Below are 27,517 nucleotides of genomic sequence, written 5' to 3'. Positions count from 1 at the left end.
TTTTTTTAAGCTGAGGCCCATTTATCAAAGTTCTCAGGTCTAGATTTTGGCAGGGCTGGGGCCAGAATCCAAGTCTCTTAACTCATCTGATTACACCCCGCTGATTCTTCTCTTCTTTTCCTTTCTGGTCAGTGAGCTGGTCAACCGTGGCCCCCGTGACTCAGGATTCAGATCTTGCCTTTTCAGTGTTGCTCACCACGGCTCACCTGACGCTTCTTCAAGAATTGTCCGGGCTGCCTGAGACCTTCCTCCCCCGCCTTTCTTCCTGGGCAGGGCCTCTCTGGGTGTTTGCTGAAGGTGGCCTCGGCACCGTAGCGATCCCACGGCATCGTGACGCTTTGTCACCTTTTCCCTGGAGCTGTCGAGATCAGAATGCTCCTGTGTGATCAGTAGATGCTGTGGTGTTTTTTAGGCAGATGAAAAGACACTGTCGCAGACTTACAGGGAATGCACGCTTGGCTGGGGAGCTTAAGAAAGCGCGTCACGTTTCGTGCAAACCCTTACCTCCCTTACCCTTTCCTCTGGCTTATGGCAAAAGCCAGTCCTTCCGTTTGCTTGGATCAGACCCAACAGCTCTTAGCTGGAACTCATTGTGAAGATGTCTGTGAAATTCTCTTCCCAGGTTTGTTGACGCAGGAGGTGTGGGAAGTGCAGATAAGGCTCAGGACCTGAGTCCTGAGGTCTGTCAGGAAAGGCTGCCAGAGGCCGGGGCCTGAGGGTGGGGGCATGTGCCCCTGGGCTGGCCGCTCTTGTCTGGAGCAGTGCCTGACGAAAGACCCGTTTCCAGTGATTGCCCCCGTCTGAGGCTCGTCTGGCGGGGCGGTTACGCTCTTTGACGGGCACGTCTGCTCTGCCGGTACACACACTCGGCCTCTTTCCAGTCCCCCCGTCTGTCCTTGCGTGTCTGTCTGGCCAGTGTCCCCACTAGTCTCCGCGTGACAGCTCGAGAGCTTGCAGCCCCGGGGGCCCTGGGGAAGCAGGGTGCTCTCGGCAGTTCCATGTTGGGGCACACGTGCTGATTCTCAAAGGCAGGTGGGGTTGGGGTGAGGATGGACTGTACCTGCCTCACCAGCATCCTCGCGTCCCTGAACTGAAGGGGGTGCTGGCCTTAAGTCTCGTGTGTGCGTCTAGAGCCCTGCTTGACACAGTCGTCTCTGGGACCCGTGCATTTGGCCCCTTGTCGTTTGCCAGGGCTGAAGATGCCGACCTCAGCTCTTGAGCTGAGCACAGCATGTCTAAGTCGTGTTGGCCCATATGCCTTAAGAGGCATATTATTTTTAAGGGGACTTGGGGTGGCTTAGTGTAAGGAGTCCCCAGACTGTGGAGATGGGGCCACAGGAGTGAGCTCTGCTCTGCCCCCCGGGAAGCCTGTGGGATCAACGATGGAGCCGGGGTCTTCGGCGAAGAACCTCCATCTTTTTCCCCTTCCTTTGTAAGGATATTAGGATGGTGTGTTAGTGGATGGATTGGAGACTTGGGTGAGAGCCTTGTCCCCTTCTCTGTACTCATCCCTTCTGTCCTTGCCGTAGCTGAGCCCAGCGCTGTGCTGAAGATTTACGTCTTCAGTGAGCAAGTGCGACACTGCATGTCGGGCGCTCTGACAGGGAACGGGGTGCAGGGGTGCTGAGAGGAGGTCGGAGTGATCTGGGGAGGGCTTCACAGACGCAGGCTTTTCAGCCCTTCCGAGACGAGGGAAGGACATTCAGACCAAGCCCACTGGGGGAGAGGAGAGCCATTGGCGCTGGAATTGTAGGTTGAGGAGAAGAACGTGGTAGACTTCCTGTTAACTAAACGACTCCCGTAGAGGCTGAGGGGCCAGTGTCAGTATTCTCCTGTAAATAACTTTCCCTTTTTTTGGTCTCAAAAGGAGCACATAGTCTTTAATCTGGAAAGTACCGGAAAAAATGAGATGAAAAGAAAAGCATCTGTAGGCCTAGTACCCAAGCACAAGCTAAGTTATTTTGGTGTCCAGTCATGTCTGAAATAACTGTTTGCAGTCTAACCATGGTGAAAGATGGAAACAGTGGTGTGTTGATGGAAAAAAAAAAGATGAGTGGAAACACAGTGGGATTGGCCGTCAGTTGGAATCTGAAAGGCTAGCCTGCCCACTGGCACGTGACTGGCCCTCCTTTCCCGATGCCAGCCCATGGACTCCCCTGGTCTGTCTTCAGGACCAGGAATTACCCACCTCCTGGCTAATGCGCCCTGGAGGTGGGGGAAGGATGTGAGTGGGAAAAGCATCCAGCTTGGGGACTCATGACAGGTTTTATCCTAGCATGAAGTGATGGTTGGGCCGTGTATTGCTATGGAGTTGCTCATAAATGGTTTTATACCTCTAGATGCCACTTACTAATGTGTTCCTAAATATTGCCTCTAATTAAGCAAATAGTTTCTATTAAATCCATGAGGTATGTTTTTGACTAGTTGTAACTGTTACTTGGGGTTCTCCATGTTTTTTTCCCTCTTCCTCTTGTGGTTCTTTTTTCTTTTTTTTTTGGCCACGCTGCGCAGCATGCAGGATCTTAGTTCCCCAACCAGGGATTGAACCCATGCCCCCTGCAGTGGAAGCGCAGAGTCCCGACCACTGGGCTGCCAGGGACGTCCCCCTCTTGCAGTTCTTTGTACAATATCTGGTATACATAAATTTTTTATGCCACTTACATTGTATTTTGACTGCAGAGATGTAGGCAGCGTACTTTTACTTAACTTGGTACTGCAAGGATTTGGAGAGTTGTTGTATCCTGGTAGCACCCCACTCGCATCCCCTCACCCCTGTTGCTCATCGGTAGCAGATAATTCTGTGTTGTCCCTTTTAGGGGAATTCTATCCAGAACTAACCACATACGGAGAAAAAAAATCTGTTCACAGAGAAATATCTGCAGTTCAGGGCACCTGCCTTTGTAACTTTGGACTGAGGCTCATAGTGAAAACCTCTGTTTGTTTTCTCTTAGTAGCTAAATTTCCTATCTTTCCCACATGGTGGTAAAACAGTTCTCTTCTTACACCTCAATTGCTTTGGAAAATGACTGACCTTTCCCACATAACTTTTATTTTAAAATCCAGACACATGTTCTAAATCTGATGCCATATCTTGTAGATGAAGTGATAGCATATCGTAAGTACAATTGAATCTGTGTGTCAGCATCGTTGTTGAGTACTTGATACTTCAGGAAGTTAATGTGCCGTAGCCACGCAGTCATTCTGAGCTTTAGCATAAGTAATGCTGCTGTTGAATATTTTGGGCAGCCTTTACCGTTTTCTAAATATAAAATTTATTTAGGGTAGATTCCTAGAAGCGGAATGAATTGCTTTCAACGAGGGTGGATATTTTTATGGGTTTTGCTACATGATGCCGAATCGCTTGCCGTTTATTCCAGTGCCAGTCGAGGTTTCCAAATTCATCAGCAGGATGTGAGACGTCTACAGAGGGAGGCTGCAGGCAGGAAGGCCTCTCGGGAGCCCCCCACAGAAGTCCCAGGGACGGAGGACAGCCCTGCACTAAGCCAGGGGCAGGAAGGGGACCCAGGGCACCGGGAGGTCGAGAGCGGCACGCCTGGCACCTGGCTGATTTAGGAGGATCCAAAGAGAAGTTCAGGGGGGCGGGCCGGGCCGAGGCTCGGGCTCCTGGCCTGGCTGCCTGGGGGAGTGACACACGTCTTGTCTTGATGTGGCTCTACTGGTGACCCTCCCAGGGGAAGAAGGTGAGAGCAGTGCCTGTGCCTCTTCCCTGAAGACCTGGGAGGCGCGTTATGGGTGGGGCTGGGAAGGCTGTTATACATCGGTCGACTTCAGTTGGTCTGTATTGTCAGACAGGAAGCAGGTGCAGGTCCTTGAATTCTTGCTGCCTGTCAGTTGTCCGGCCCGGAGCCTGATAGCAAGCCCTCAGGTCTCTGAAGGAAATGAGCACAGGCTCGTTTCCCGTGATAGGCTGCTAGCGGACACCATCATCGGCTGGGCTTTCCAGAAACAGAGTGTATTGAAGTGATTACGGGACGCTGGGGGGTCTGGAGGTGCATCCCTCAGGGATCATCTCTTATCTACATGGCCGTAAGCCAGGTTGTTGTCGAGTGGCAGGCTTAGCAAACAGTAGCCGTTGAATGAAATCCAAGAGAGGCAGGCAGCTGCGGAGTTGCACAGACTTGAGAAAGGAATCGCGACCGTATAGGAGTCGTGTACTCGTCATTTTTGCCTCTGTTCTTGCAACTCGCCCTTTCTCCTTGTACCTGTGCCCTTCCTCCTGTCCTCCTGCGGCCGCCACGGTTACAGATGCTCACTGCACCCAGCTTCCTCCTCCTGGGGGTCGGACCCTGGAACACATCACACCTCTGCTGATTTTTAAGGTAGAGCACGTGTAAAGTAAAGCAGAGGAAAGGAAGGTAGGAACATTACTCCCGATACTGGATCTTCCAGATTCATCCCTTTAGTACAAACAGTGCAAAGAGTTTACAAGGCTTGCCGTCTGTGATTCCCGCCTTCACTGGAACAGAAGGAAGTAGAAGGTGTGCTGGGCATCGTCCCCACCAACCGCTGCCCAGGGGAGATTGTTGCTAGGACTTCTCGTACGTCCTAGGATTGTGGGAACGTGGCAGGTGAGCGCTCTCTAGGTTGTTAAAGGTTGGGAACGTCTGGGTCCTGGGGCAACCTGCTCAGCGTTCCAGCCTTTCCGTTTCCCTGCCGTGGAGTTGGGAGTGAGGGATGTGTTAGGTTCTGACGTAATTGCCTGGAAGTAGGATGGCTTTGCGGTGCTGTGACAGGAGCAGGGAGGTCGTGTAGGCCGAGTGCAGGAGGCCGTGCCCCTCGCCCCGTTCTTTGCCTGCCTGTGGGGTCCCGCTTCACTTTCGGCTTCTGTCTTCTTTGCTGTGGCTTGGTTTCGGCTTGTGAGAAAGCCTGCGAACCAGAGCGCTTCTCATTCCCAGCACACGGTCAGGGAACCCATTCATGTGCACTGAGCAGGTGTGGCCACAGCCTGGGCCGGGCAGGAGGGTTGGGCAGCTGGACAGCAGCTGCCCTGCTCGGCGCCTCATTCTTGCCGACAATGAACATGACCGAGGCTCTAGATGTAACTGACCTGTCACTCAACCGGAAGTGAGGAACCGGAAGAATGCATGCATGGCAGCAGGAAGGAGCCAGAGGAATCTGGAATTTGGGGCCTCTTTCTCCCTTAGGCCAGTGGCACTGGGGAGACTGGGAGTGGACAGTTCTAGATTAGAAGAGCCTTAGCTGACCTACCAGTCAGAGCAACACATGGGCCTTGCTTGGATCCTGATTCGGATAGACCAGACCGTGAGAAGACTTGTTTTGAACAGTTGAGAAAATTTAATTAGTACATGATATTGGGTAATTATTGTTAATTTTAGGTGTTGCTAAAAGCCCCTACGTTGGCAAACTGAAGTACTCGTTGGCAAACTGAAAAAAGTCATGACACCTGTGATTTACTTTAAGCTGTAACGGCGATAAAACAGCCTGTGTGGCGGATTGTTCACTCTTAAACCCTGTGATGGGCATGTGGGGATGCCTCAGGTTGATGTCCTCTACCTCTGTGGGTGTGTGGGCATCCTCGCTAAGTCCTGGGTGTCACGTGACGCATCTTGCACGACCACCCTTAGCGTTCGTCCCAGTTTACAGAGGAGGGAGCTGGGCGCCACAGGTGGGGTGTTCTGTCTCAGGTCGCAGGACCAGCTGGAGAGCTGGCCTTGAACCCCGTCCGAGGCCCGGCTTCTGAGCATCGCTGGACAGGGTGGTTCGCAAACACGCTTTGGCCCCCGGACACGCCCTCCCCGCTCACCTCGGGTTCCCTGTTCCCTTGACTCGGGGACCTAAATGAGCGTGGGATGTCTCCCACCTCCAGCAGCAAAGGCAAGAGGAGAAATCATTAAGAGCCGTCTTCCATGTCGAGGCAGAAGATGTTCTGTGCGTTAGCTTTTCGCCTGGGTGTTGCCTATTTTGAAATGATACCAAAGGCATATCGTTTCTTATTTTGAGTCAAGAATGAGTATCCTTTTCAAAACCTTAGAAGCACGTTGAGATGCTTTTCCTCTGAAGTACGTCTCTTTGAACGCTTTGCTGTTGCAGGCAGACATCTGGTCCCTGGGCATAACGGCGATCGAGCTTGCCAAGGGGGAGCCTCCGCATTCCGAGCTGCATCCCATGAAGGTTTTATTCCTCATTCCAAAGAACAACCCCCCGACGCTGGAAGGAAACTACAGCAAACCCCTCAAGGAGTTTGTGGAGGCCTGTTTGAATAAGGAGCCGAGCTTTGTGAGTATTTTGAGATCAGAACGGGCGTCTCCTCCTCTGGGGCCTGATTGGTCAGGATACATCTTACTTGGCATTTTTCTTTAATCACTATTATCAGCTGTCTTCGTGATTTCATTTATTTTTCTTTTTCTAAATGGGTGTGATTAATTGCTTTGAATTGCAAATTCGTTTTTTATTGTTATTTTATCTTTTAAGGATGAAAAATCTACTTATTTTCTTTCAGATTTTCTAGTATCTCATACCTCATTGAACTTGAAGACTGTTCTCCTTAATATTATATGTGGAATCATCCATTTTTAATATTTATAGTGGAGGGTCAGGCTATTTAGCCGTTTTAGTAACTGCAAAGTCTGGCCTGAAAAACAGTGGCTAATAGGTATTTAAAGTAAATGTTTTCAGTTTCTTCTGGGCATGTGTCAGGAAGGAAAAGAGGAATGAGATAGAAATGTACGCCCACCTTGCTTTCCCCTTTTCCTTCTTACTGTCTTTGCTGTTGAGTTGACTCTGGGAGAGCCATGTGGCAGTGATGGCAGCATGGCTTTAGCCTAGTTTTCTCTCTGAATTAGGGCTTTTTAAAAAAAGTTGTCTGGGCTTCCCTGGTGGTGCAGTGGTTGAGAGTCCGCCTGCCGATGCAGGGGACACGGGTTCGTGCCCCGGTCCGGGAAGATCCCACATGCCGCGGAGTGGCTGGGCCCGTGAGCCATGGCCGCTGAGCCTGCGCATCCGGAGCCTGTGCTCCGCAACGGGAGAGGCCACAACAGTGAGAGGCCTGCGTACGGCAAAAAAAAAAAAAAATGTTGTCTATGTGTCTGGGGTTGCATGGAGCACCACACGTCCTTGTTTTGTTTCTGAGTTTTCCAGCAGGGTTAGCCGAAGGTCAGGCTGAAACTTCTGAACCAACCCCCCCACCCCACACCCGCCCCCCACCTTCTTACGGACCCTTATCTAAAAATATGTGGTTAGTTTTACAAGAGCACCATGCTTTTCTAATGTGATACCAGTTTTGGTAATGGAATTCAATGAGGAATGCAGCGTTTTCTAAGAACCTCCAGGGGATGCAGAGTACACCACTCATCGTGCCGGGCGGGCTGCTGTTCTTTGTGTCCGTGGGGCTCGGGACGCTGTTATCAGGAGTCTGTTCCGAGCCCCGAGAACACACACCCACGTGCCTGCACATCTTCCCATGACAAGCGTGTTTGTGGTGTCGGCTTGCTGGCCCAGTGCACACATCTCCACCCCGACCTCTAGCCCAGACGCCCTGAGGAGAGGATGCGATGCTCGGAATTAGACACGTGGACAGGGACTGAGAAATGCCTGAAAAACCCAGGTTTTGCGCAGGCTTGCGTTTGAGAAGCGAGCCTGGCTCTTGTTTAGGAAGCTTTAGTAATTCAGAGCAAGTGGGGACACGGTCTGACTCGCGTGATTTGTGTGTTCCCGCCGGCCGCTCCCGTTTGGGCTGTGTGGTTTTCTTGGGAAGCATACTCCCTATAGTTGGGTTTGCCACTCTCAAGGGCAAAGCGAGTGGCCGAGTTCACTGGCCGTGCTGAGCCCAGAGCCTGGATGAAGTCCTCACCCCGATCACAAGGGAAAAGGCAGACCTGGGAGACCAGCATTTCTGAATTGGGAAGGCTGATGACTAAGAGAACGTGGGTACCCTTTCAGCGTCCAAGGAACGGGTATCTCCTGGCTTTCTTCCAGTTGGATTTCAATTAACATTTACCTTATTGTTTGGGAGGATAGAGCCAAGCAGTAAGATAGAAAGTTAGCCAGGTGATACAGAACATGTTTTCTCTCTTGCCAGCGTTAGCAACGATGATTGAATGATGATCTGTGAAATGCTCTGCAACATTTTCTTTGTAAATGCATTTTTCTGGGGAGGGGGTTCCTGCTTTCATCAGATGGTTACCTCCAGAATGTTAAGGACCCCATTAGATACTGGATACCTTGTCCACACTGTGAACGGGATCCCCCCCACAGGAGCCAAATGACCTTCTTTGACTCGGTCTTAAAGGAAACAGCTTTGAAGCAGGACTCTGTCTTTACGTGTCAGCTTGGTTGCTGGGCGTTTTGAGGCAGAAGTCTGTCCTTTGGGGTGGAGTCAAGTAGAATGTAGAGAACTTGACCTCATGCCTTTTCTCTCTGCTTCGTTTGGTTTGTTTTCCAGAGACCCACCGCTAAGGAGTTACTGAAGCACAAGTTCATAATCCGCAATGCAAAGAAAACATCCTACCTGACTGAGCTCATCGACAGGTACAAGAGGTGGAAGGCCGAACAGAGCCACGAAGACTCCAGCTCCGAAGACTCGGACACGTAAGTCCACGCGGCCTGAGTCCTGCGGGACGTCCGTGACCGGGGGTGTGTCCCCAGCCCCAGGCCGTGTCTGAGCCCCATGCCGTACTGGATGTGGGCCTGTTCATTCTCATCTCTTGGTTGGGGTGGGTTTTGGGTTTCCTTTTTCTTTTCTTTTTTCTTTTTTAAAAAAAAAAAATCCAGGCTGATGGTGCTTCTTGTGTTAGTATGGGACTATATTTGGGAGTCTTTGAGTCTCTTTTCGTTGCCAGTGGAGTTTCTCTGAGTAAAATCTGTGACAGAGCTGTGCGTAAAGAACTAGACCTGGTTTCTTCTTCTTTCGTTATACCTCCTGCTTTTAAAATGCTACTGATCAGGTGAAATGGCTTTACATATATTTCTAGAAAGGTATACATGAGGGTATTAGTGATCCTGTGTTGTGTTCTGGTGTGCCTGGCGTCGTAAAAGCTCTGTGCCAGGAAGTTACTATAAACTGGTGTCAAGCTAAGCATCTAGGAAATCCATTAGCTAAAGAGATGAATTAGGTCTGGGAGCCGCTTGGGTCTGTAGAGGTGGGGAGAGCGGGACCGACTGCTCTGGCGTGAAGGAAGAGGGAAGCCGTGAAGGGGGTTCAGGAGTGGAGGTGCTGCAAGTCAGATCCTCGCCTGCGCCCCTTCATACCTCGGCCAGAAGTTCGAGCTGACCCACGGCCCAGGTCCACGTGCCAGGCCAGTGGCATGAGACCCAGAATATTTTTCAAGGTTCCCATGTGATTCCATTGCAGAGTCAGGGGGGAGAACCACAGACTAGGACGTCGCTGAGGTCTTGATGTTGAGCCGTGAGGGTGGTGGGCATGGGGCTGAAGAGACGGGCGGGGAGAGTCCAGACGTTTACCGTGGGTCTGGGTACCGCAGGTGGGGACGGTCCGGCTTCAGCAGTGTCACGGGTCCACTGAGAAGACAGCACTGGAGAAGAGGCTGGTCTGGGGAGGCCAGGGCACAGGAAGCTGGGTTTGATGTGGGACACGTTCAGACGTCCAGTAGGATGTGTCCAGTTTAGAGCAGCGTCGAGATGTGGTGTTGAGGCGGGATATCTAGGCAGACAGTATGGGTTTAGAGCCACCATTCTGAACGGTCACTGGAGCCCTGAGAACCCACTTGTGGAGAAGGGCCAGAGGCCGAGGACCTAATGCTGGGAGACACCAGCGTGAAGGAAGAACCTGTGGGCAAGCTGGGTCAGAGGAGATCTGGGCGCAGTGTGGCCCCAGGAGTCCAGGGCCTCTGGAGGAGGGTGAGCGGTGGTAGCATTTGCTGCTGAGCCTGCAGGCAGCATGATAAGGAGGGAACAGCGGCTCCTGGTCCAGAGGCGGGCAGGGGACAGGGGGCCTCGGCCGGGTAGATTTTGGAGTGAGTGGAAGGTAAGAGACGGAGGTGGGAGTGTGGAGTGTAGGTGACGCCTCCAAGCCCTGTGGCTGAAGGCAGGGGGCGGCGCTGAGCAAGCAGAAGGACTGCGCGCTCAGGTGTGGTGGGACGGAGCCCGTGGAGACTGTTCTCCAGGAGAAGAGACACGGGAGAGACGGTGTGGGTGCGGCAGCTCTATGGGAACCGCGTTCCCACGGGGTCTCCTTTGTGAGGTCGGAGGCAGGGTCGGCTTCTGCAGCCCAGGAGGGCCTGGAGGGGAGTGGACAGGACCGGAGGCAGGCATGGAGCATGGGGGGGTCTCCCCGTGGAGCTGGCCCTCACTCACGGGGTCACCTGCATTTCTGTGTTAAGGGAAACGGACACAGACGGCCAAGCATCCGGAGGCAGCGACTCAGGGGACTGGATCTTCACGATCCGGGAGAAGGATCCAAAGAGTCTTGAGAATGGAGCTCTGCAGCCGTCGGATTTAGAAAGAAATAAGGTACGTTTGCTCGTGCAGAGTGACTAACCCTTGGCATCAGTCAGCAGCATTTTTGAGTCGCTTTTGTGTGAAGCCTGCTGTTTTCGTGGTCTTTGTGGGCCCTCAGTGCAGCCTGTTGTGGAATTTGGCTGTCAGGGAATCGACAGATCAGGAGACGATGTTCTGTCTGACTCCCCAGCGAGGCCGCCCCGCGAGTCTGGACTCTGGTCCGCTCTGCGGTGCTGATTGCCCCTCTGCAGCCCTGCCGCCAGAGCAGCATTTCCTGACACTTGCACATCCCGGGGCAGCGGGGAGGTGGGTTTAGTGTTTGAAACGACTTTCCAGCTCTCTCGATGAGACTAGGCCTGTGTTGCGTATTGGTGTTACTCATCAAGGTCCTGTAATTTGGGAATTGAGTTTTGTTTAAGGAATCTTAAAAATAAATCTATTGCTTTTGGTACCTATGTACTTAATTTTGATGAATTGGTTTTGTGCCTGTTTAAGTTAATGAAGAGCTGTAGTTTTAGGGTCGTTTTGAAGCACAGTGGTGTAGTTTCTCTTCAGCAAGTGCAGACCAGTGGCTATCCCCTGGTGACCCCACAGATCCTGCTTTGAGAAGCAGACGGGAGTCACTATGTGCTCAGATAGAGGCTGCAGAAGAAACAGAAGGCAGCACCGTCATAGGACAGCCACTTCCAGCAGCCAGCTCTGACGTGCATGCCATTCCCAGGCCTCATCAGTCAGGTCCTCTCCATACGTGGCTCAGCGGTGCAATTCAGCATCGCCGGAGTCCACGCAGGGTGCCGCTTCCTGGCGCTCTGCTGCCTCTCCACCGGGCATGGTATCTGTAGCCCTCCGTAGTCCAGTGAAAACACAGTAGGACAGTCCTTTGCAGATGCTACAGCAGACGTGTATCTGAAGTTCACTGAATTATTGCAAATGTGAGTATTAAATATTTCTCATTACTCTTTCCCCCCCCACCGCCCCCCAAGATGAAAGACATCCCAAAGAGGCCTTTCTCTCAGTGTTTATCTACAATTATTTCTCCACTGTTTGCAGAGGTAAGATGCCCAGTTGACTTTTGGGGAGGTGCGAGGGGAAGAAGGGGGAGCAGTTGCCCCGTCTGTGGCAGGGTTGCCCGTGAAATTTGGGGGGTTAGACTGGCTGGCTCTGGGAGGCCAGCTGGGATGGACGGGCCCCTGCCTTCCAGGAACGCCTCTTGCTTTCCCGGGGGCCGTCTTCCAGCCCCTCCTGGGAACTGTCGCTGTGTCACTGCCAGGAGCGTACACGTGGGATGTCAGCAACCCAGCCCCAGTCCGTATGTTACTGGGACAATTTTTAACTTCAGTTGTGCTGTTTTCTACAAAACCTAGTTGGGTGCAGCCTAACATCTTTGCCTCGACAGACTTACGTATGGCAATGTGAAAAACAGATTTTTACTTTAAGGAGACATCAGATTCCCTGGGGTCCTCGTGTTTCCTGTGGAGCCCCCAGAGTAGTGGCTTCACCCAGCAGGGCCCCTGATTGCTGGCGAGCGGCCACTGCAAACATGGGCCCCTCCCTGTGCCCTTTCAGGGGACCCTGCCCCCTGTAGGTATGTGTATACGTACAACATTGGGAGGTGTTTCAAGGGTGGGTTTTATGAGGGTGAACGTGGTTCACCTGGCTAGTAGCTGATTGGAGGATAAGTTGGAAATAACCCCTTCCCGTCACTTTCTTGTGCCCCTTCTTAGCTCAGGCTGCCTTTAAGGTAGTTCAGTGAGTCACCTAGTGCCTTCTGTTTGGGTGGTGATCCAGAGCTCTCCAGGGAGGCTGTAGCAGGGGACCTTGGACTTGAGGTGGGTGGCCCAGGGTGGGAAGGAAGTACCACCCATGGGCGCATCTCTGTACCCCGCTTGGCCTGAACGCCAGTCGCACGGTGCCTCCCCCTTGGCGGAGCTCCTGGCTGGCCTCAGTCTCCCAGGCCTTCCCCGACCCAGATCTGTCTCACCAGTGTGCCCAAGGGACAGGTTGAAACCACTGAACACTCTGGGTTCAGGTGGAAAAGTGAACAGCAACAGGGCAGGCGGAGGCCCCTCTGTGTCGCTTTCTGCCTGCGGCCTTGGCCTGGGATGCCTGTTGGACCCTGTTTGCTCTTTGGTAGGTTCTTCGGGCAGTTGGCCCGTCAGGTTTTCCAGATACTCCGCTGCTTTCCCGCAACCCTGACTGCATTTTACTAGGATAGTTGGGCAACGGGGGAAAAGGGCATAGATTTTCTCATTTGTCTGAAGCTGTCTGTTTCTTATTGGGTACATGAAAAAAATCCATTCTGAAGGCATTATCCAGAATTAGTGAACTAATCCTAAATGTACTAATGTTTTGATTTTGTTCAGCTGCCCTAAAGGCAACCTCCCAGGCGTCTTTTCCTGTGTGTTTTTGTTATTAATGTTTGGTAGCCTCACGGTCAGAGCGTCCAGTGTGCATTATTTGCATAATACTCCGCAATCTCGCTACTTAAGGAGCGTCTCCCCATGTTACAAATGAGCACGTTCCCGGACGTCCCTCAGTATGGGCCAGGGGCTCCCTCCAGTGGTGGTGACGGGGCGCGTCTGGCAGCCGCGGGCAGCAGCGGGTGGGGTGGTGGGTGGGGTGGGGGAGTGGGAGGGAGGTCGGGTGGCGGGCTGCCCACTCGGGGCTTGTAAGTCCGGTTGTGTTTAGTCGTTAAGGGGCCAGGGCTCCCAGATGGACAGAAGCACCACCTCCAGGCTGACCGTTGCGGTCACTGACACAGTGGAACAGGCACAGACACTCCCGCCTCAGCGCCAGGCCCGTCCTGTCCCTCTGTCTGTCCCTGTAGCTGGGAGGGGAGAAGCCATGGACGTAGAGTGAGCCTGAAGCCGGGGTGGCGGCGTGTGGTCCCAGCAGCCCGAGAAGCTGCTGGAGGCTCTGGGTCGCGCGCCGAGCAGCTCCGCCTCCTCCTGGCGTATCGGGGCGCATCCCGGAAAGACGGGAGTTGACCTTAAACTGTGGGAGCTGCCTGCAGACTGGTGTGGTTTCCCGCGGGCGCAGAGGTGCCGAGAGGACATCAGCCTCCCGGGGCTTAGGGCTGTTGCCTGTTTACATGAAATGGAGTATTTCGGCAGCACCCTGCCCACAATGGCAGTCTGTCCGGAGGCCTCAACACCAGCCTGGTTACCGCGGGAGCTGTGCGTGCGTGGCCCGCACCACAGCTTCGGGGCGCACACCAGAGCCAAGTGGGCGGGAAATGGCTTTGCTGGTGGAAGACTAGGGTGGAAATGGAAAAAGAAAGCAGAGGGAGCAGATGCCACGATCACATTCTGAAAAGGTGCATAGAAGCTGGTGTGTTTCCTTCCCGGGAAGGGTAGAGACTGGGGTTGGGCTCAGGCCCGGCCTGTGCCTGGTGCTCTTAGCCTCCTGAAGGGGAGGGATCCGAGCTGACCCTGTGGCCGGGGCAGTCGGGTCGTGTCACTCCTTAAACAGACGCACGTGGCTTCCCGTGCTCGGGTGAGTCACGCCGTTCCTCACTTTGGTGTTTTCAGTTGAAGGAGAAGAGCCAGGCGTGTGGAGGCAACCTGAGGTCCATCGAGGAGCTGCGCGGGGCCATCTACCTGGCGGAGGAGGCCTGCCCCGGCATCTCGGACACCATGGTGGCCCAGCTCGTGCAGCGGCTGCAGAGGTGAGTGCCACCCGTGCCTGGTACCTTCCGGGCCGGGGGCTGGAAGCAGAATCGAGGGAGAGAAGGCTGTTCTCCTGAGTTAGAGGAGTCTGTGCGAACGAACCAGGTGAACCTGGACACTTCGGGGAGGGACCACAGAGCTTCGTGGTGGTGGCTCTTGCTGCCTAAGCATGGGATGACTTCAGGGTGCCGGTCTGCTCTCCTGATGCAGCCTCGTGACCAGCCAGAGGAGTGCAGTCCTGAGCCCGGACTCTCCGTTTGGTTTTATGCTTCAAAGCCAGGTGTCCAGAAACACCAGAGATGGGGGCTCGGTGAGTTCCGTGAGACCGGACACAGATGCGGTCTATGTGAGGGCTGTGTGGGTCCTCGCCTCTGCCTCAGCGCCGGAAACCTCGTTGTAGTGGCTGGGCGCTCCGTCCGCGGCAGCCTGCAGGGGACGCCCTGTCCCCGCCGGCGGCCCTGGTGGAATGGGCTCCAGGGTGAGGAGGAAGTGGGGCTGCGGATCTGTCCCCCTGCCCGGTCCCTCAAGCTTGTTTGGGGGAGCCTCCCTGTGGAGGAGGTAGGTCGCACACGTGCAGTCACCTGGGGGTGTTGGAGAGAGCGGAGGTGAACCATCCAGCAGCTCTGTGACCCGAGCTCTCCTGCACACCCCCCGAACCTTTCTCTCTCCCCGAAATGCCAGGCAGATCAGTGCTTTGAAATTCACCTTCCAGGTGTGTTGTCCAGGAAGCGAGCTTTTTCTAAAGGACGGCTGCTCCTTGATGGGAATCAGGAGCGTCTCAGATCTTTTCTGAGATGTCGGCTGGATGGCGGGTGGAGAAGTTTGGGGCATGTAGGGTCACTTTTGCCACTTGGAAGTGGTGATGAAGGGGCTGCCCGCTGTCCTGTGAAGTGTCCCTCTAAAGTGGGACATCAGAGAAAACCTCAGGTTTGTTCTGTAGAACTCAGGCTCCCTCATGAAAACATCCCAACTTTCTAACCTGCTCTCACGTTTAGGCTGGAGAACTTGGAGGCAGTTGAAGGACTCCAGTATGCTTTTTTGGGTGAAGTTGGTTTTAATAGTGTTATTTCTTAACCCACTGCATCCAAAGTCTTGTTTTGGTATAAAGGTCTTTCACCATCGTTGTAGGGCTGAGTCTTTGCAGTCAGTGTGTGTTTCACACTTAAACGGCACATCTTATTGTGATGTCGGTGCTGGGAGCCACTGTGGCGGGTGTGACCGTACATAACACAGGTGTAACTCCTGCCGTCTGCATTATGGTTAACATTGTACTTCCCATCCTCTCTGGTTCTCTCTTGTCCTTCCATCCTTTGTGACGTGGGACTCTCTCTCCTCAGCCATCAGATGACCTGCTCCAGGGGCTCCCTGCCTGGTCCCTTTTGGGCTCTCTGAGCTCTTGCCGTGTGTCCCCTGTCCAGAGGCCACCAAAGCACAGTGGCCGTCGCTGACACTTCAGACCCGTTTTGCTCCTGGATGCATTGCTCCAGTGGGTCGCCTCAGAGACGACAAGGACCGGCTTTTGTGTATCTTAGTTTGAGTTAGTGTGTAGATTCTTTTGTGTGGCATCAACTCCTCCCATGACTTGGGCATTTACATCTCTCGAAAAGTGAGTCTCAGGACCCGTGGCTAAAGCGTGCTTTCCTAGTCATTTGTTCCGTGGGCGAGGGCTATGTACTTTAAACGCCTTAAAAGAGGAGCTCTAATTTGGAATGTTGGCTACGAGTCCCATTAAACTCGTCCTCAGCCGTCTCCTGTGGCTGGGTGACCACCCCGGTTTTGAGGCTGCTGAGGGAATCTTGGCCACAAGGCGCACCCGTCCCCCTTTTTGGTGTTCCAAAGTGAGACGGTGCTGCAGAATTACTGGAAACAGGAGAAAGTGCCCATCCCACCATCATCGTTTTGGGTGCGCTGCCTTCCCTTGCTGTATACAAGTCATGAACTTACCCAAGTTTTTAGATATTCTTGGGTGTTCATGTAGACTAAATTGTGTAAAACTGGACATGTATAATTCTGTGTACACTTCTTAACCTGGGTGTATTTTTCATATTGCTTAAATATTATGATTTTTCATCTCTTAGTTCATTCAGCTTGCTTAATTAACCATTTTTCTACCGTTGGACATCAGAATTGTGTCCTAGTTATTGTAATCACAAAAAATTTAACAGACCGTCCTAGGAAGTGGATTACTTGAACAAGCGCCGCTATTTGTGTGGCCAGAAAGGGTTTCTTGCACTGATACTGCATCTTTGGGATCTTAACTGTGTCACTGGGTATTATCGATTTTTCAACTTTTAAAAAATGATTATAAGTGAAGGTGTATCATTTACTACTCTATTCGTGTCTTTTTCTTCTCTCCTGGGAGGCTGAACACATTCTCGCTTTTTGTTTATCTGTGAAAAGTTTTTAGCGTTGGAATCATGGTTTTCTTAATTTTTATGAATTCTTTACGGAATCATTAGCCCATTGATACTTGCACCACTTAATTTGTTATAACTTGGGATTGTCTATAAAAACTAGGATTTTGATTATTGCTTGAAGTTTTGCAAATTAATTTGTTTTTAATTTAGAGAAATGACATTGATTTACTTCTACTTCTCTTTTTGTTTTCTCCTAGATACTCTCTAAGTGGTGGAGGAACTTCATCCCACTGAAATTCCTTTGGCGTTTGGGTTTTGTTTTTTTCCTTTTTTTCTTCTTCATCCTCCTCCTTTTTAAAAGTCAACGAGAGCCTTTGCTGACTTCGCTGAAGAGGTGCACCATCGCGGGGGGCCATCCCCCCCACAGCGAGGTTGCCTGTCCAGGGCCTGATGAAGTCTCCAGGTGGGGTGGGGAGGGTCAGCTCCTGCGAGCGAGTATTTTATTTTATTTTATTATTCTTGTTTTTAATTCTAACCATAGTGCACATATCAAGGAAAGTGTCTTTAGAAACAAAAATAAACCCTGAAATGTATATTTGGGATTATGATAAGGTGACTGAAGAAATGAAACCTCAGGTATCCTGCTTTACGTTGATAACTCCCCCTCCCTGGGAGACGGAGAACCGCTCTGGTGGGTCAGTGTACAGATTTGTATATAGTGTCATTTTTAAGGAAACCCTTTTGGCGTGCATAGGGATCACTGTGTACACACTGGCCAAGTGCTTCTGTAGATACCGTCAGTGGGGTAAATATTTGACAGGCCGTAACTCGAGTCTATTGCCTTGCCTTTATTACATGTAAATTTTGAATTATGTGACCAGTGATTTGGGTTTTACTTTGTATTTGCAGGGTTTGCCATTAATAATAATTAACACCCCTCTTATGGAACACTCCTATATTTGTACCTCAACAAATGCAAATTTTCCTCTTGTTTGCCCTACAACCCTTTTGGTACACTTAGAAGTTGATTTCCTTTTTCATCGATGGTACTATTTCTTAGTGTTTTAAATTGGAACATACCTTGCCTCATGAAGCTTTAAATTATTATTTTAAATTTCTCCCCGATGAAGTGTTCTCGTCTCACTTTCATTCGCGCCCTGCCAGTCCTGCGCCAGCTGTACCGTCCTTCCAGTAGGGTTTTCTGTTGCACCTTGTAGTGAAATCTGCGTATCATCTTTCCCACCTAAACATGTCTGAACGCTCACACAAATACATTTTATAACACAGATTTTGCATACTCTCCTTGGAACGTGACTCTTGAGGGGGCAGTGCACCTGCCGTGTGTGTGTGTGTGTGTGTGGTGTGTGTGTGTATGTATGTATGAGGCTCTGGGAAGAAGTGCCCACATTCAAGCTGTGGAATGTCCAGGTCAGCTCCCTGTGCAACTTTTAAAAATGGTCCTGAGGAGATACGGGTGCATGTTGCTGATCTGTAAAACTGCTGTCTTCCCGGGGAACTGGAGGGAAGGTGGTTGATTTTTTAAAGGAGATGGTGTCCGCTGGTTTGTCCGCCAGGTGTCTGTGTTTTTCTTGGCTTGTGGTAGCGTCTGGCTTGCCAGGGGGGGTTAATAACCTCTGGGTCTCTGGGTCGGGAAATACTTCTTGCCGCCGTTCTTGACTGATTTGAGTACGTGTGACATTTTTTATCATTTGTTGATACGAATCGTTGTCATCTCTTGCTGGAGTAGCAGTTCTTGAGGTGGAATACAAAGGCTTTTGGAAGCAGGGAAGTTACTGGGTAAACTTGAGGACGGAAGGTCAGTTATCTGCTGGCCCGGTGGCCTGGATGTTACAGGGAGAGGACAGAGGCCTGAGCTAGAGACGTCTGAGGGGTGGTTATTGTTTTGGTTAACGGAATGGAGCTAGTTTTTAAACTCTTAAAATTGTCGTGATTTTTTAATTAAAGGTAGATTTGGGTTAATTTCTATAAGGGATATATTTTGGTTAGAGGAAACAGAACCAAATGGCCATCGTGCAAGTTTGTTAACTTGAACAACAAAAATGGAGAATATTTCATTTTGTGTTTCGGAGAGTATTCTGCGTGACGGAGCTGTTTGTTTCCCTGTGTGAGGCATGAGGCAAAGATCAGTTTTGTCCGTTGCTGGAGAAAGAATCAAAGAAATGGAGCCGTGTTCCCCGAGGTGTGCTGCTTGTCTGATCTTGAGAGCGCCAGAGCAGACGGCAGCTTTCTGGTCTAGAGTTCTTCAGATTTGCAAATGGACAGTGGTTTCAGGACTTGACCCTGACTGACCGCCATGTCAAATATGAGTGATGGTCACACTGATAGGCAGACGGGATCCCAGCTAAGTGAGGTGAGGTTAGTAGCTGCTCTGCAGTCACTGGACGGTAACAACACAGCACCGTCTCCCAGGCAAAGCGGCAAATTACTCTACTGAGTTTATTGGAACCGTCTTCTGTTGATGAAGCTTCTCGGGGAAGATGTGCTTTGACAGGCTTTTGAAAGTGGATCACCTCCCCCTACAATATCTCCTGGCTTGTTACTTTCTGTAGACAAAAATCAGGGCATCTGCTTGAGGCTAGCATTTGTGCACTTCAAGTCCTTTATTAAAAGACAGGCCAGGTACCAGAGCTACAGGAGGACCTGCCTCGGGCCTGTAAACCGCTGGTGGTATTTAGCCAGACCCGCGAGCTCAGCACTCAAGGTAGATTGACTGCCCCTCGGAAGCCTCTGGATGCCGAACCCCAGCAGTTAGCGGCTTCTCTGCCCACACTGCTGACGGCTGGGCGGCTTCACCCAGAAGCACAGACAGCCTCTTGGAGGTTGGGGACTGTGTCTGGCTGGTTGTCGACACCTTTTTGAAGTGGTCTTTTTCTGCCCTGGCTGCACCCATGTGGTCTGGGGGCCTCGGCACTGTCACAGTCGTGTGATTGTCTCGCTGTAACCGAGGGCCACACACCTTCCCGATCTGACATGTTGTTCTCCAAGTGGTCTTTTGAAGCGTTTAGTTTGAATGCAGCATTTTGTACGTTTCTTTTGGCAAAACAGGTCTGTTTATGAGCATTTTTATATTTTCCTCCTTAAACGTGGCTTGTGTATTTCTGCTATAAAATACGGCAATAACTGAAGAGTGCTGCAAGGTGTGTTCTTAAGCACAGGGTCTGTATCATGCGAGGGTCAATAAAGTTCACAGAAATAATTCTTTTTATAATTGTGTCTTGTGTGTAGAGGGGGAGTAGACAACGTTTGTGTCCCCCGCACCTCTGAATTTATATGTTGAGATCCTGAGCCCCAGTGTGATGGCATTAGGAGGTGGGAGCCTTTGGGGATGATTAGGTCATGAGGGTGGAGCCCTCAGGACTGGGATTAGTGTCCTGACTCCACAGCAGTCCCTCACCCCTTCCACCATGTGAGGACACAGCGAGAAGGTGGCCATCTGTGAGCCAGGAAGTGGGCCCTCACCAGATACTGCATCTGCCGGGACCTTGATCTTGGACGTCCAGCCTCCAAACTGTAAGAAAGGTATTTGTTTATAAGCCACCAGTTGATGGTACGTTTGTTACAGCAGCCAGAAAGGACTGAGATAGCGGGTGTCTCTGAAACTCCATCTGTTTCCGGCAGCTTGGGAGTGGTCTGAATCGCCTACATGATTTGCACTTAGGTTTTCTTTGAAGTCACAGGGGGACACGGGTGTGAATCATAGCTGGGAGCAGAAGACTGACTTAGGAGACCACACCTTGTCTCCAAGCCTTGTAGAGGTGAGTGACAGGTGTGACTTTTGGAGGGAGAAGCTCATGATTCCGCCATCTCAGCCGCCCAGGGACTGGGGTCAAAGGCTTCCCAGTCCCCTCCCTGCCCACCTTGCCCTCAACCCCTTGTCTTCTAGAGCCTCTGATGGTCAGTCTTCCGGAAATGTTCTGCTTTCTCGGCCCCACGTTGGAAGAAGCAGAGAAAATTATCACATACGTATCAAAATGTTGTTTGTCTTAAGAGAACAGACTCAGCAGCTCATTCACCCCACCCCACAGTGACCAGCTGACTCCCCGACCCACCTGCCTGAGATTCAGTCAAAGACAAGAGACGAGGTTGGTGGTTTTGCCTTAAAACTTCAGGATGCTGGATTGTGGCATGAGGTATTTTTATTCCCTTTTGTTAGTACTTAAAACCGTCTGTACAGACCGTAAGGCAAGTGATTCACACACACCTCGAGCTACTCATCGTCCATTTGTATGTTTCCACGTACGCCGGTCACAGCCCCCCGGTCGGGGTGGGCCTGGGTGTCTCAGGTGAGGGCCCCCAGCTGTGGTGTGGGGCACTGGAAGGGAACCGTGTTGGATGGGTCGCCCCCTCTGGGGGCGGCATCAGGAAAGGGCTTAACAATACCAAGGGAATAGCAGCCACTCGATCCCCATGGAGAAGAGGCGAACGGATTTTGACCCGTGGGCCCCAGCAGTTACTGGAACCCTGTTCCCTGTGTTGTCCGACTATCAAGGATGTGCAATGTCGTATGTCCGTACCCCAGGCCGGGGGGTGGTTTGGCGGGGGAGGGGCGGGCGGGGGCGGTGAGTATAAAAAGGAGAAAAGAATGGTTTGTGAAGACAGGCACGATATATATACCACTATTGAGTGTGCAGTTCCAAACCACAGTTGCAGTAGGATACAGGGATGATCACAGGAGCCAGGGGACTAGCACTGTGACTCAGAGCTCCTGCGTCCACGAGAAGCTCAGACACGCTCCACAACGTAACACAGCACAGACGGCTCTGGTCACCGCCATACAGGTTCTCATGCTCGTGAAACATACAGCAAGACACCACAGCTTACTACCCTCCCATCGGATACGGCACTCGGTGCACCGACAGTCCGGAGAGCGCACTGGATTCCCGCTTCTCCTAACAGAAAACCACCCGCTCTGCTTTGTAAATAGTCACCGCTTGAACAATTTGGTCAACTTGTGCCAAGAAGGAGGTCTGGGAACCAGCGTTTCCCTGGAGCCTGCGGCCCCCAGTGGAACACAGGATGCTGCAAACTGCTCATTTATCAAAAAAGTAAATCCTACTAATTTGCTATCATTATAAAAGTAGAAAGAGTGAGAAAAAAAAAATCTGAAAATGATCTCAAAATCTGAAAATGATCTCATTTGCTGAAGACTGCCAAGGGTATCGCAGACAAACAATGGAAAATCCATTTTGTAAAATACAGCAGCCTAGAAATCAAAATCGTAAGTTTATCAATCATCTTTTTTAAAAAAAGAGCCCTTGCCCTGTCTTTTGGTTGCATGGACGTGTTAGTACTGACTGTAAGGTGCAGTTGGGAGGGAAAACATGCCATTCGGCACTCGATCCGTGACAATGCTTAATACCGGCACAAGCTGAAGACAGCCCACCGAGGGCACGACGGCCGAGACGCCACCCGCGTTGAAGGCAGGGGTGCGGTCCAGTTCCGATGAGAAATTAACAGCTGCGAAGACAAGGTTTAAAATGGTTCTGTGGAGACAGATGAGAGTCGCTGTGAAACCGTGTATTATTTTGTTTTCCAGACAGACAGGTGTTAATTTTACTAGGCTTCATTAATACAGAAGAAAGAAAATGTCTTCCGGGAAAGTCGCCACTGCTGAAACAATCAACACAGGTGTCCCGTCCTGCCATCAATACACGTGAGATTCTTTGTGACTCAGAACGTGGGCACGGGAGGCCGAACTGGTAGCACTTCGGATCACCTCCATCCATCTAGGACAAGAAAGTGAAATAACCGTCAGGGGCCACTTTTTATCAGCCAGTGTCTCTGAAATCTGCTTTTCTTGTTTGTTACAGCTTCATGACCCCTGGCGGTCGTTACTTACAAAGCCCCAGCGTGACCTTATACTGCCTGGCGTAGAATCTGCTCTTGCAGTAGGAGGGATCTCACGTGAGCTCCTAGCTTCCAGGTAAAGGAGAGCGGGGTTAAGGCCTCCTCCAGGTACTCCTGAGGACCACGGACCGGGGCATGCTCATTCTGCAGAGGCGCCTGACGTGGGGCTGCAGCGCACACTGCCAGTCTTTCTCAGGACAGTGGGGTGCGGCCTATCCTAGACACGGGGCTGTTTGTGGTCTAGAAGCAGTGGGCAGAGCGTCCCCTGCCTGCAACAACAAAGCGTCCTCTGGTGTACCACGTCAGGAGTGCCCGGGGGAGGAGACCTGGGGTGGCCCAGCTTCCCGCCTTGGTGGAGCTTAGAGGGCTTTAGAAATCCCTAATCCCAGGGCTACGTGCTCCCTGCCACAGCAGTGATGGCATCTCAGTTTTCCAGTCCAGGATCAAATTTGAGGAGTGCTACCCCGTGGGCTCCCTTTTCAACCAGTGTAGCTTAGGGCCCCGCTGCTCTGGGGTGGGTGTCAACGGCGGCTTCGACCCTGGTCTTAAACCACTGTGCTGTTTCCCGTGAACTAACTTTACGTGAGTTTGTGCACGGATGACTGGCCCATTGATCGGAAACCCTCGTGGGTTTTCAGGAGAAGAGTTTCTCCCTCAGCGGGGTGGCAGCAGCTGCCCTGTCTGGTGCCCAAGGACCACCCCTCGCCCAGGTGGTGATTCGGCAGTGACACTGCTTTCAGAGCCTGCCCCAGGATGCGAGGCCCAGGATTTGTACTTGAAGGTGGCCACAGGGAGAGCCTGGCTCCTTCACTTCTTGGCTAAAGGAAGACCACTGCCCTGGGCCTTCACACTACGGAGCCAGTCTCATTGGTAAGGTAACTAAGAGGCACTAGGATTTTTTTTTCCTTCCTTACGTGGTCTTTTGACTTGAAGCTTACTTAGCCTTTTTGGCCACGGGACGAAGCAACTACTGTAGCCATCGACTGGAAAAACACGTTAGAGATGGAAAAGTGTACCCCACGTGGTGTGAACTAGCGTACAGGTTTTGGGCTGATGTGTCCCAGGGAAAGTCATGGTTCCACTTGCTCCTGTGAAAACAGACGTGTACTCGCATTGGGCACACAGAGCCCAGGTCTTATGAAGTGCTTTCATTTTAAGCAAGTAGCAGGGTGAGAACAAGAAAACCCTTCTGGAAGGGAGTCAATGCCCAGGCAGCTGCCGCTACAAGGCCTTATGCACTTGGGAGAAAGCCCGCTGCTCGGAAGAAGGGTGTCCTTTCTCTGCAGGTGCCCTGTGGAGGGGGACTTACCTTTCAAACGTGTATTCGCTTTCAGCCCTGAAGTAGTACACGTGGGACTTGAAATGCAGCTTGAACACGTAGTCCTTGTGGAGGTCTTCAGACTCCGAGGGAATGGTGAGCGAGTACCCAAGCAGAGGCAGGCTGGCGAGGGGGTGACTGTCCTGGAAGGGGGCACAGAAGGTGGGAGCAGTCACAGGTGTGGCACCTGCCCGCAGCAGCTGGTCTGGACTGAGGTCCAGGCCCGGATGCATCGCGTCGGCCACCGGTGACATCACCCGCGCCCCCCTCCCCTCATCCAACCAGCAGACGCGCAGCCCTTGGCAAGTGGATAACGGCAGCCTTCGCTTAGAGCTGTGGGGTCTCTGCGGGCCGTGGCCTTGCCCAGCCTGCTGTGGGCCCCCCTCCGACACCTGGGTGGCTCAGGGGTCAAGCTGTTCATCCTTCCAGAGGAAAGCTGCCTGCTCCCCGAGGAGGGAGGCTCTTCCCCAGCCGCCCCACTGGGCACATACCTGGTGCGACTTGTAGAAGAAGAGGCAGAAGTTGGTGAAGACTACCCACAGCTTCTGCCACCCGTTGCTGTTTTTGAATTTCCTCAGCAGGTTCCCAGACAGCTGATTCTACAAGACAAGTCAGCCTGTAAGGAGCCCGGTGGAAAGGCCAACTCAGTGTCACAGCCCGGTGGGGCCCGCCGGCAGGGCCGTGCTTCTGTGAGCAGGCTTCCTGGGGGTGACTTAAGAAAACGGCCTTTCACTCTGGGAGGGGGACTGCGTGAGCCTGGGTTAATTTTCCTGTCAACTCCCCCCCCCCCCCCCCCGCATCTCAGAATGTGACCTTATTTGGAAATAGGGTCATCGGATGTAGAATTGCGGAGATCGTCCTGGAGTAGCGGCCCGTATCCACTACGGCTGACAGACAGACACGGGGCAGCCCCTGTGACCACAGGCAGGCGCGAGTGCTGCGTCTACAAGCCCAAGAACACCAAGGCGGGTCAGCAACCCACAGCAGCTGGCAGAGGCCAGGCGGCCGCCTCCCACACAGGTTTAGAGGGACGTTGATTTCTGGACCTGTGACCTCCGGGATGGTGAGACAGACCTGCCCAGCGGGTGGTGCTTGTTGGGGCATCCGTGGGAAAGGCTCCATCACCCTCAACTCTAAGCCGGCAGGAGCCCAGCGCCAGCCAGCAGCTCCTGACTGCCACCTGGTGGCCCTGGCCGCAACGCTGGATTTCAGCGCGGAGCCTCCAGGCCCCACCCTGCGCTGGTGGGAACAGGCGTTCCGGGCGTCCTGGTTTAACTCCGGAGCTCCATGGTCTCCTGAGGCCCGCAGGAGCTGCCAGCACAGAGCATCACCGTGAAATCACAGGCAGCCAAGGGGGGCCGCCAAGATCAGAGCCTGTGCATCCTTCCTTGCCTTCTCTCCAAAGCCCCTGTGTCACCTCTCAGAGGACCCTAAGAAGCCTCAGCTGTGTCCCTGACAAGACAGCAGCTCATTGCCAGGAAGCCTTGACGAAGAGAGAAATGGATGGTGAATATAATCACTGCCACTAAATCGTTCACTTCAAAGGGGTGAAACGGGCAAACGCACCACAATAAAATATACATATACACACACCTGCGTCTACCTCATTCCATCTCTGGGGCTTTTCCAGTAACCTGTGTTTAATCCAAGAGACATTCTTAAGTAAGGCGCCTGTGAGAAGAGGTTAAATGGCTCTGGCTGCGAGTCGCTTGCAGTCTGATGGGGGAGACGGCGTGTTAGGCCGAGAGAACACAGGAAGCAGAGCTGCCCCTGTGGCCCTCATCACTCCTGGCTGCCACTTACTTACCCACTGGCGAAAGGCATAAGAAAAGGCGAACGGTGGGTTCCAGCAGGTGATGGTGGCAACCAACCAGAGTGGGGATTTGATGCTTGTGCAATAGCACACACGATTACATGCAAGTCTCACTCTGGAGGAAGGAGAGTAGCACATTTTCCTTTCCTTATTTTTATACTGAAATCAAATTCCTCCAGACAGAGCCCCCAAAAAACCTTTCTCTTAGATGCGTTTCCCTTTGGAACGATAGCCAGTCCAACCCACAGTGTGGTTTACACACTTCACTGATGAACCAGGTTCCAGGCCAGTGTTCTTCCCAAGGCAGGGTCATGAGAACGCCCTTACCTTCTGCCAGCAGCCTTGAATCCTCCTGGAACATGCCAGGGTATTCGTTCTGAGTAAGTCCTTCTAGCTTTGCCAGCTTAGCAGCTTTGCCAGATGCTTCTTAGTAATTGTATCTACGGGTCTCTCCTTGCTCCCCGTTGCCCCCGTGCCCTCCAAAGTTGCCAACCCCACCAAAACCCTCGCTCCCTTGGCTTCGCTCCCATATACACGTCAAGTCTCCTACTCAGGTCACGTGGCCCCTAAGCTGCTCTCAAGAGCCTGAGCCTTTTATCTACGCAAATGACCTTTGGGTCTGTCTCCAACCCGGACCAGTCTGTGCTGCCTTTACGGGAGAGGTCAACATTCCCAATCTGGCACCGGCTGAGGCCCATTCCCTGCCTTTCCCAGACTGGAGGAAGGCCTCTTTGCTCCCAGCTGCTCCATCCCTGTTGTGGATTGATTCGTGTCCCCCCAGAAGATATTCATGCCCAAAGGCCCAGTACCTGTGAAGATGACTGTAATAGGGTCGTTGCAGATACAGTCAAGATAAGGTCCTACTGGAGTACCGTGGGTCCTAACCCCAATGCCTGGTGTCCTCATAGGAAGAGGACTTTTCAACAGATACACAGGGAGAACACCCCCCCCCCCCCCCCCCACCAAGTGAGACAGAGGCAGAGACTGGAGTGATGTGTCCACAAGCCAAGAGAACACCGAGGGTGGCTGGCAACCACCAAAAGCCAGGAGAGAGACCTGGACCAGGACCTCCAGAAGGAGCCGACCCCGCTGACATCTTGATCGTGGACTTACGGCCTCCAGCACTGTGAGAGGACACATTTCTGTTGTTAAGCGGCTTCAGATGTGTTGCGGCAGCCGCAGGAAATGAGGGTCCCCACCCCTAGTTACGTTCCCCCCATCCCCCTGGTCCTCACCTGTGTGCAGACGGCTGAGTGACACCCTCCTCTCTCCCCAGCCCCCACCGCCTCCCAACTCCAGTTCTACAACACAACTTTGATGGTTTCCCCTCTGAATACCTCCGCTGGCCCTATGGCCTACGCGAGGCTTCACACTGGCCGTCCTAGCGTCGGCACCCCGACGTCGACGGTGCCCCCAGACTTTCTACGGAGGCCAGCTCAATTTCACGCTGCCCCCAAACATCCCCCTCACTCACTTCTACCTGCACGAGCCCAGAAGAGAGAATCTGGTGCTGGGGACGGTAAGGAAGCAGCACGTCAAGAAGGAAGGAGCCAATCCCTTGTCCCCCTTCCCCCAACTCCGGTCATCCAGGGGCATGTGGCACCCACAGGAGCCCACTGCGGACACCAGACTGAAGCCACACGCCTTGGGGACGGGGGATCGGGCAAGGAAGGGACATTTACAGAGTGACAGACGCGCCAGTTCCACGAGCATCCAAGCTGCCACCTTAAAACCACACTGGCTCAGGGCTCGCTCGCGTGGGCTACAACGTTCAGCAAACCCTTCCTCAAAGGGCCAAATACCATTTTAGGCTTTTTGGGCCAAGGGGCAAAATCAAAGACAGTTGTAGTAACCACTCAAAAACGGAAAACCCTGTTCTTCGTTGACGGGCTGTAACCAAGCAGGGGGTGGGCAGGGTTTGGTCTGAGGCTGCAGCGTGCTGACCACTTGGTGTGCTGACCACTCGGCTGACTGACACACGCGCGTGTGCGCGCACACAGCACCAGTGCAGGCTGTCACCCTGAAAAGCTGGGCTCGAGGAGCTGTGTCTGGGCCG

General features: G+C 52.5%; 2 protein-coding genes and 1 long non-coding RNA gene across 5 annotated transcripts in view; 2 read left to right on the top strand and 1 right to left on the bottom strand.

Moving 5' to 3' along the window:
* Positions 1-19,679, top strand: part of STK24 (serine/threonine kinase 24) — a 110,422-nt gene extending 90,743 nt beyond the window's left edge. For 2 of the 3 annotated variants that reach the window (XM_030856862.2, XM_030856863.2), the window contains 6 exons: positions 6,073-6,258; positions 8,423-8,568; positions 10,320-10,449; positions 11,421-11,489; positions 13,968-14,104; positions 16,720-17,587. In XM_030856862.2, the coding sequence (XP_030712722.1) occupies positions 6,073-6,258; positions 8,423-8,568; positions 10,320-10,449; positions 11,421-11,489; positions 13,968-14,104; positions 16,720-16,756 (705 nt within the window). In that variant the 3' untranslated portion in view covers positions 16,757-17,587. Of the gene's footprint in view, positions 1-6,072; positions 6,259-8,422; positions 8,569-10,319; positions 10,450-11,420; positions 11,490-13,967; positions 14,105-16,719 lie in introns of all 3 variants that reach the window. The other variant, XM_060287787.1, reaches the window with a different exon arrangement.
* An 894-nt stretch (positions 19,680-20,573) lies between these two features.
* FARP1 (FERM, ARH/RhoGEF and pleckstrin domain protein 1) overlaps positions 20,574-27,517 on the bottom strand; it is a 290,467-nt gene continuing 283,523 nt past the window's right edge. Inside the window, exons 25-27 of the mRNA XM_030856865.3 lie at positions 24,140-24,247; positions 23,640-23,791; positions 20,574-22,209 (exon numbers count right to left, since the gene is read on the bottom strand). Of these exons, the coding sequence (XP_030712725.2) occupies positions 22,128-22,209; positions 23,640-23,791; positions 24,140-24,247 (342 nt within the window). The 3' untranslated portion in view covers positions 20,574-22,127. The remainder of the gene's footprint in view (positions 22,210-23,639; positions 23,792-24,139; positions 24,248-27,517) is intronic.
* Positions 22,418-26,402, top strand: LOC115853428 (uncharacterized). The gene is made up of 3 exons (XR_009559709.1): positions 22,418-23,200; positions 23,665-24,337; positions 24,477-26,402. It is a non-coding gene; the product is annotated as an uncharacterized lncRNA (long non-coding RNA).

Source organism: Globicephala melas, chromosome 18, assembly GCF_963455315.2.
Source record: "Globicephala melas chromosome 18, mGloMel1.2, whole genome shotgun sequence".
In the NCBI taxonomy this organism is placed as follows: Eukaryota; Metazoa; Chordata; class Mammalia; order Artiodactyla; family Delphinidae; genus Globicephala; species Globicephala melas.
This window is presented reverse-complemented; position numbering and strand designations above follow the sequence as displayed.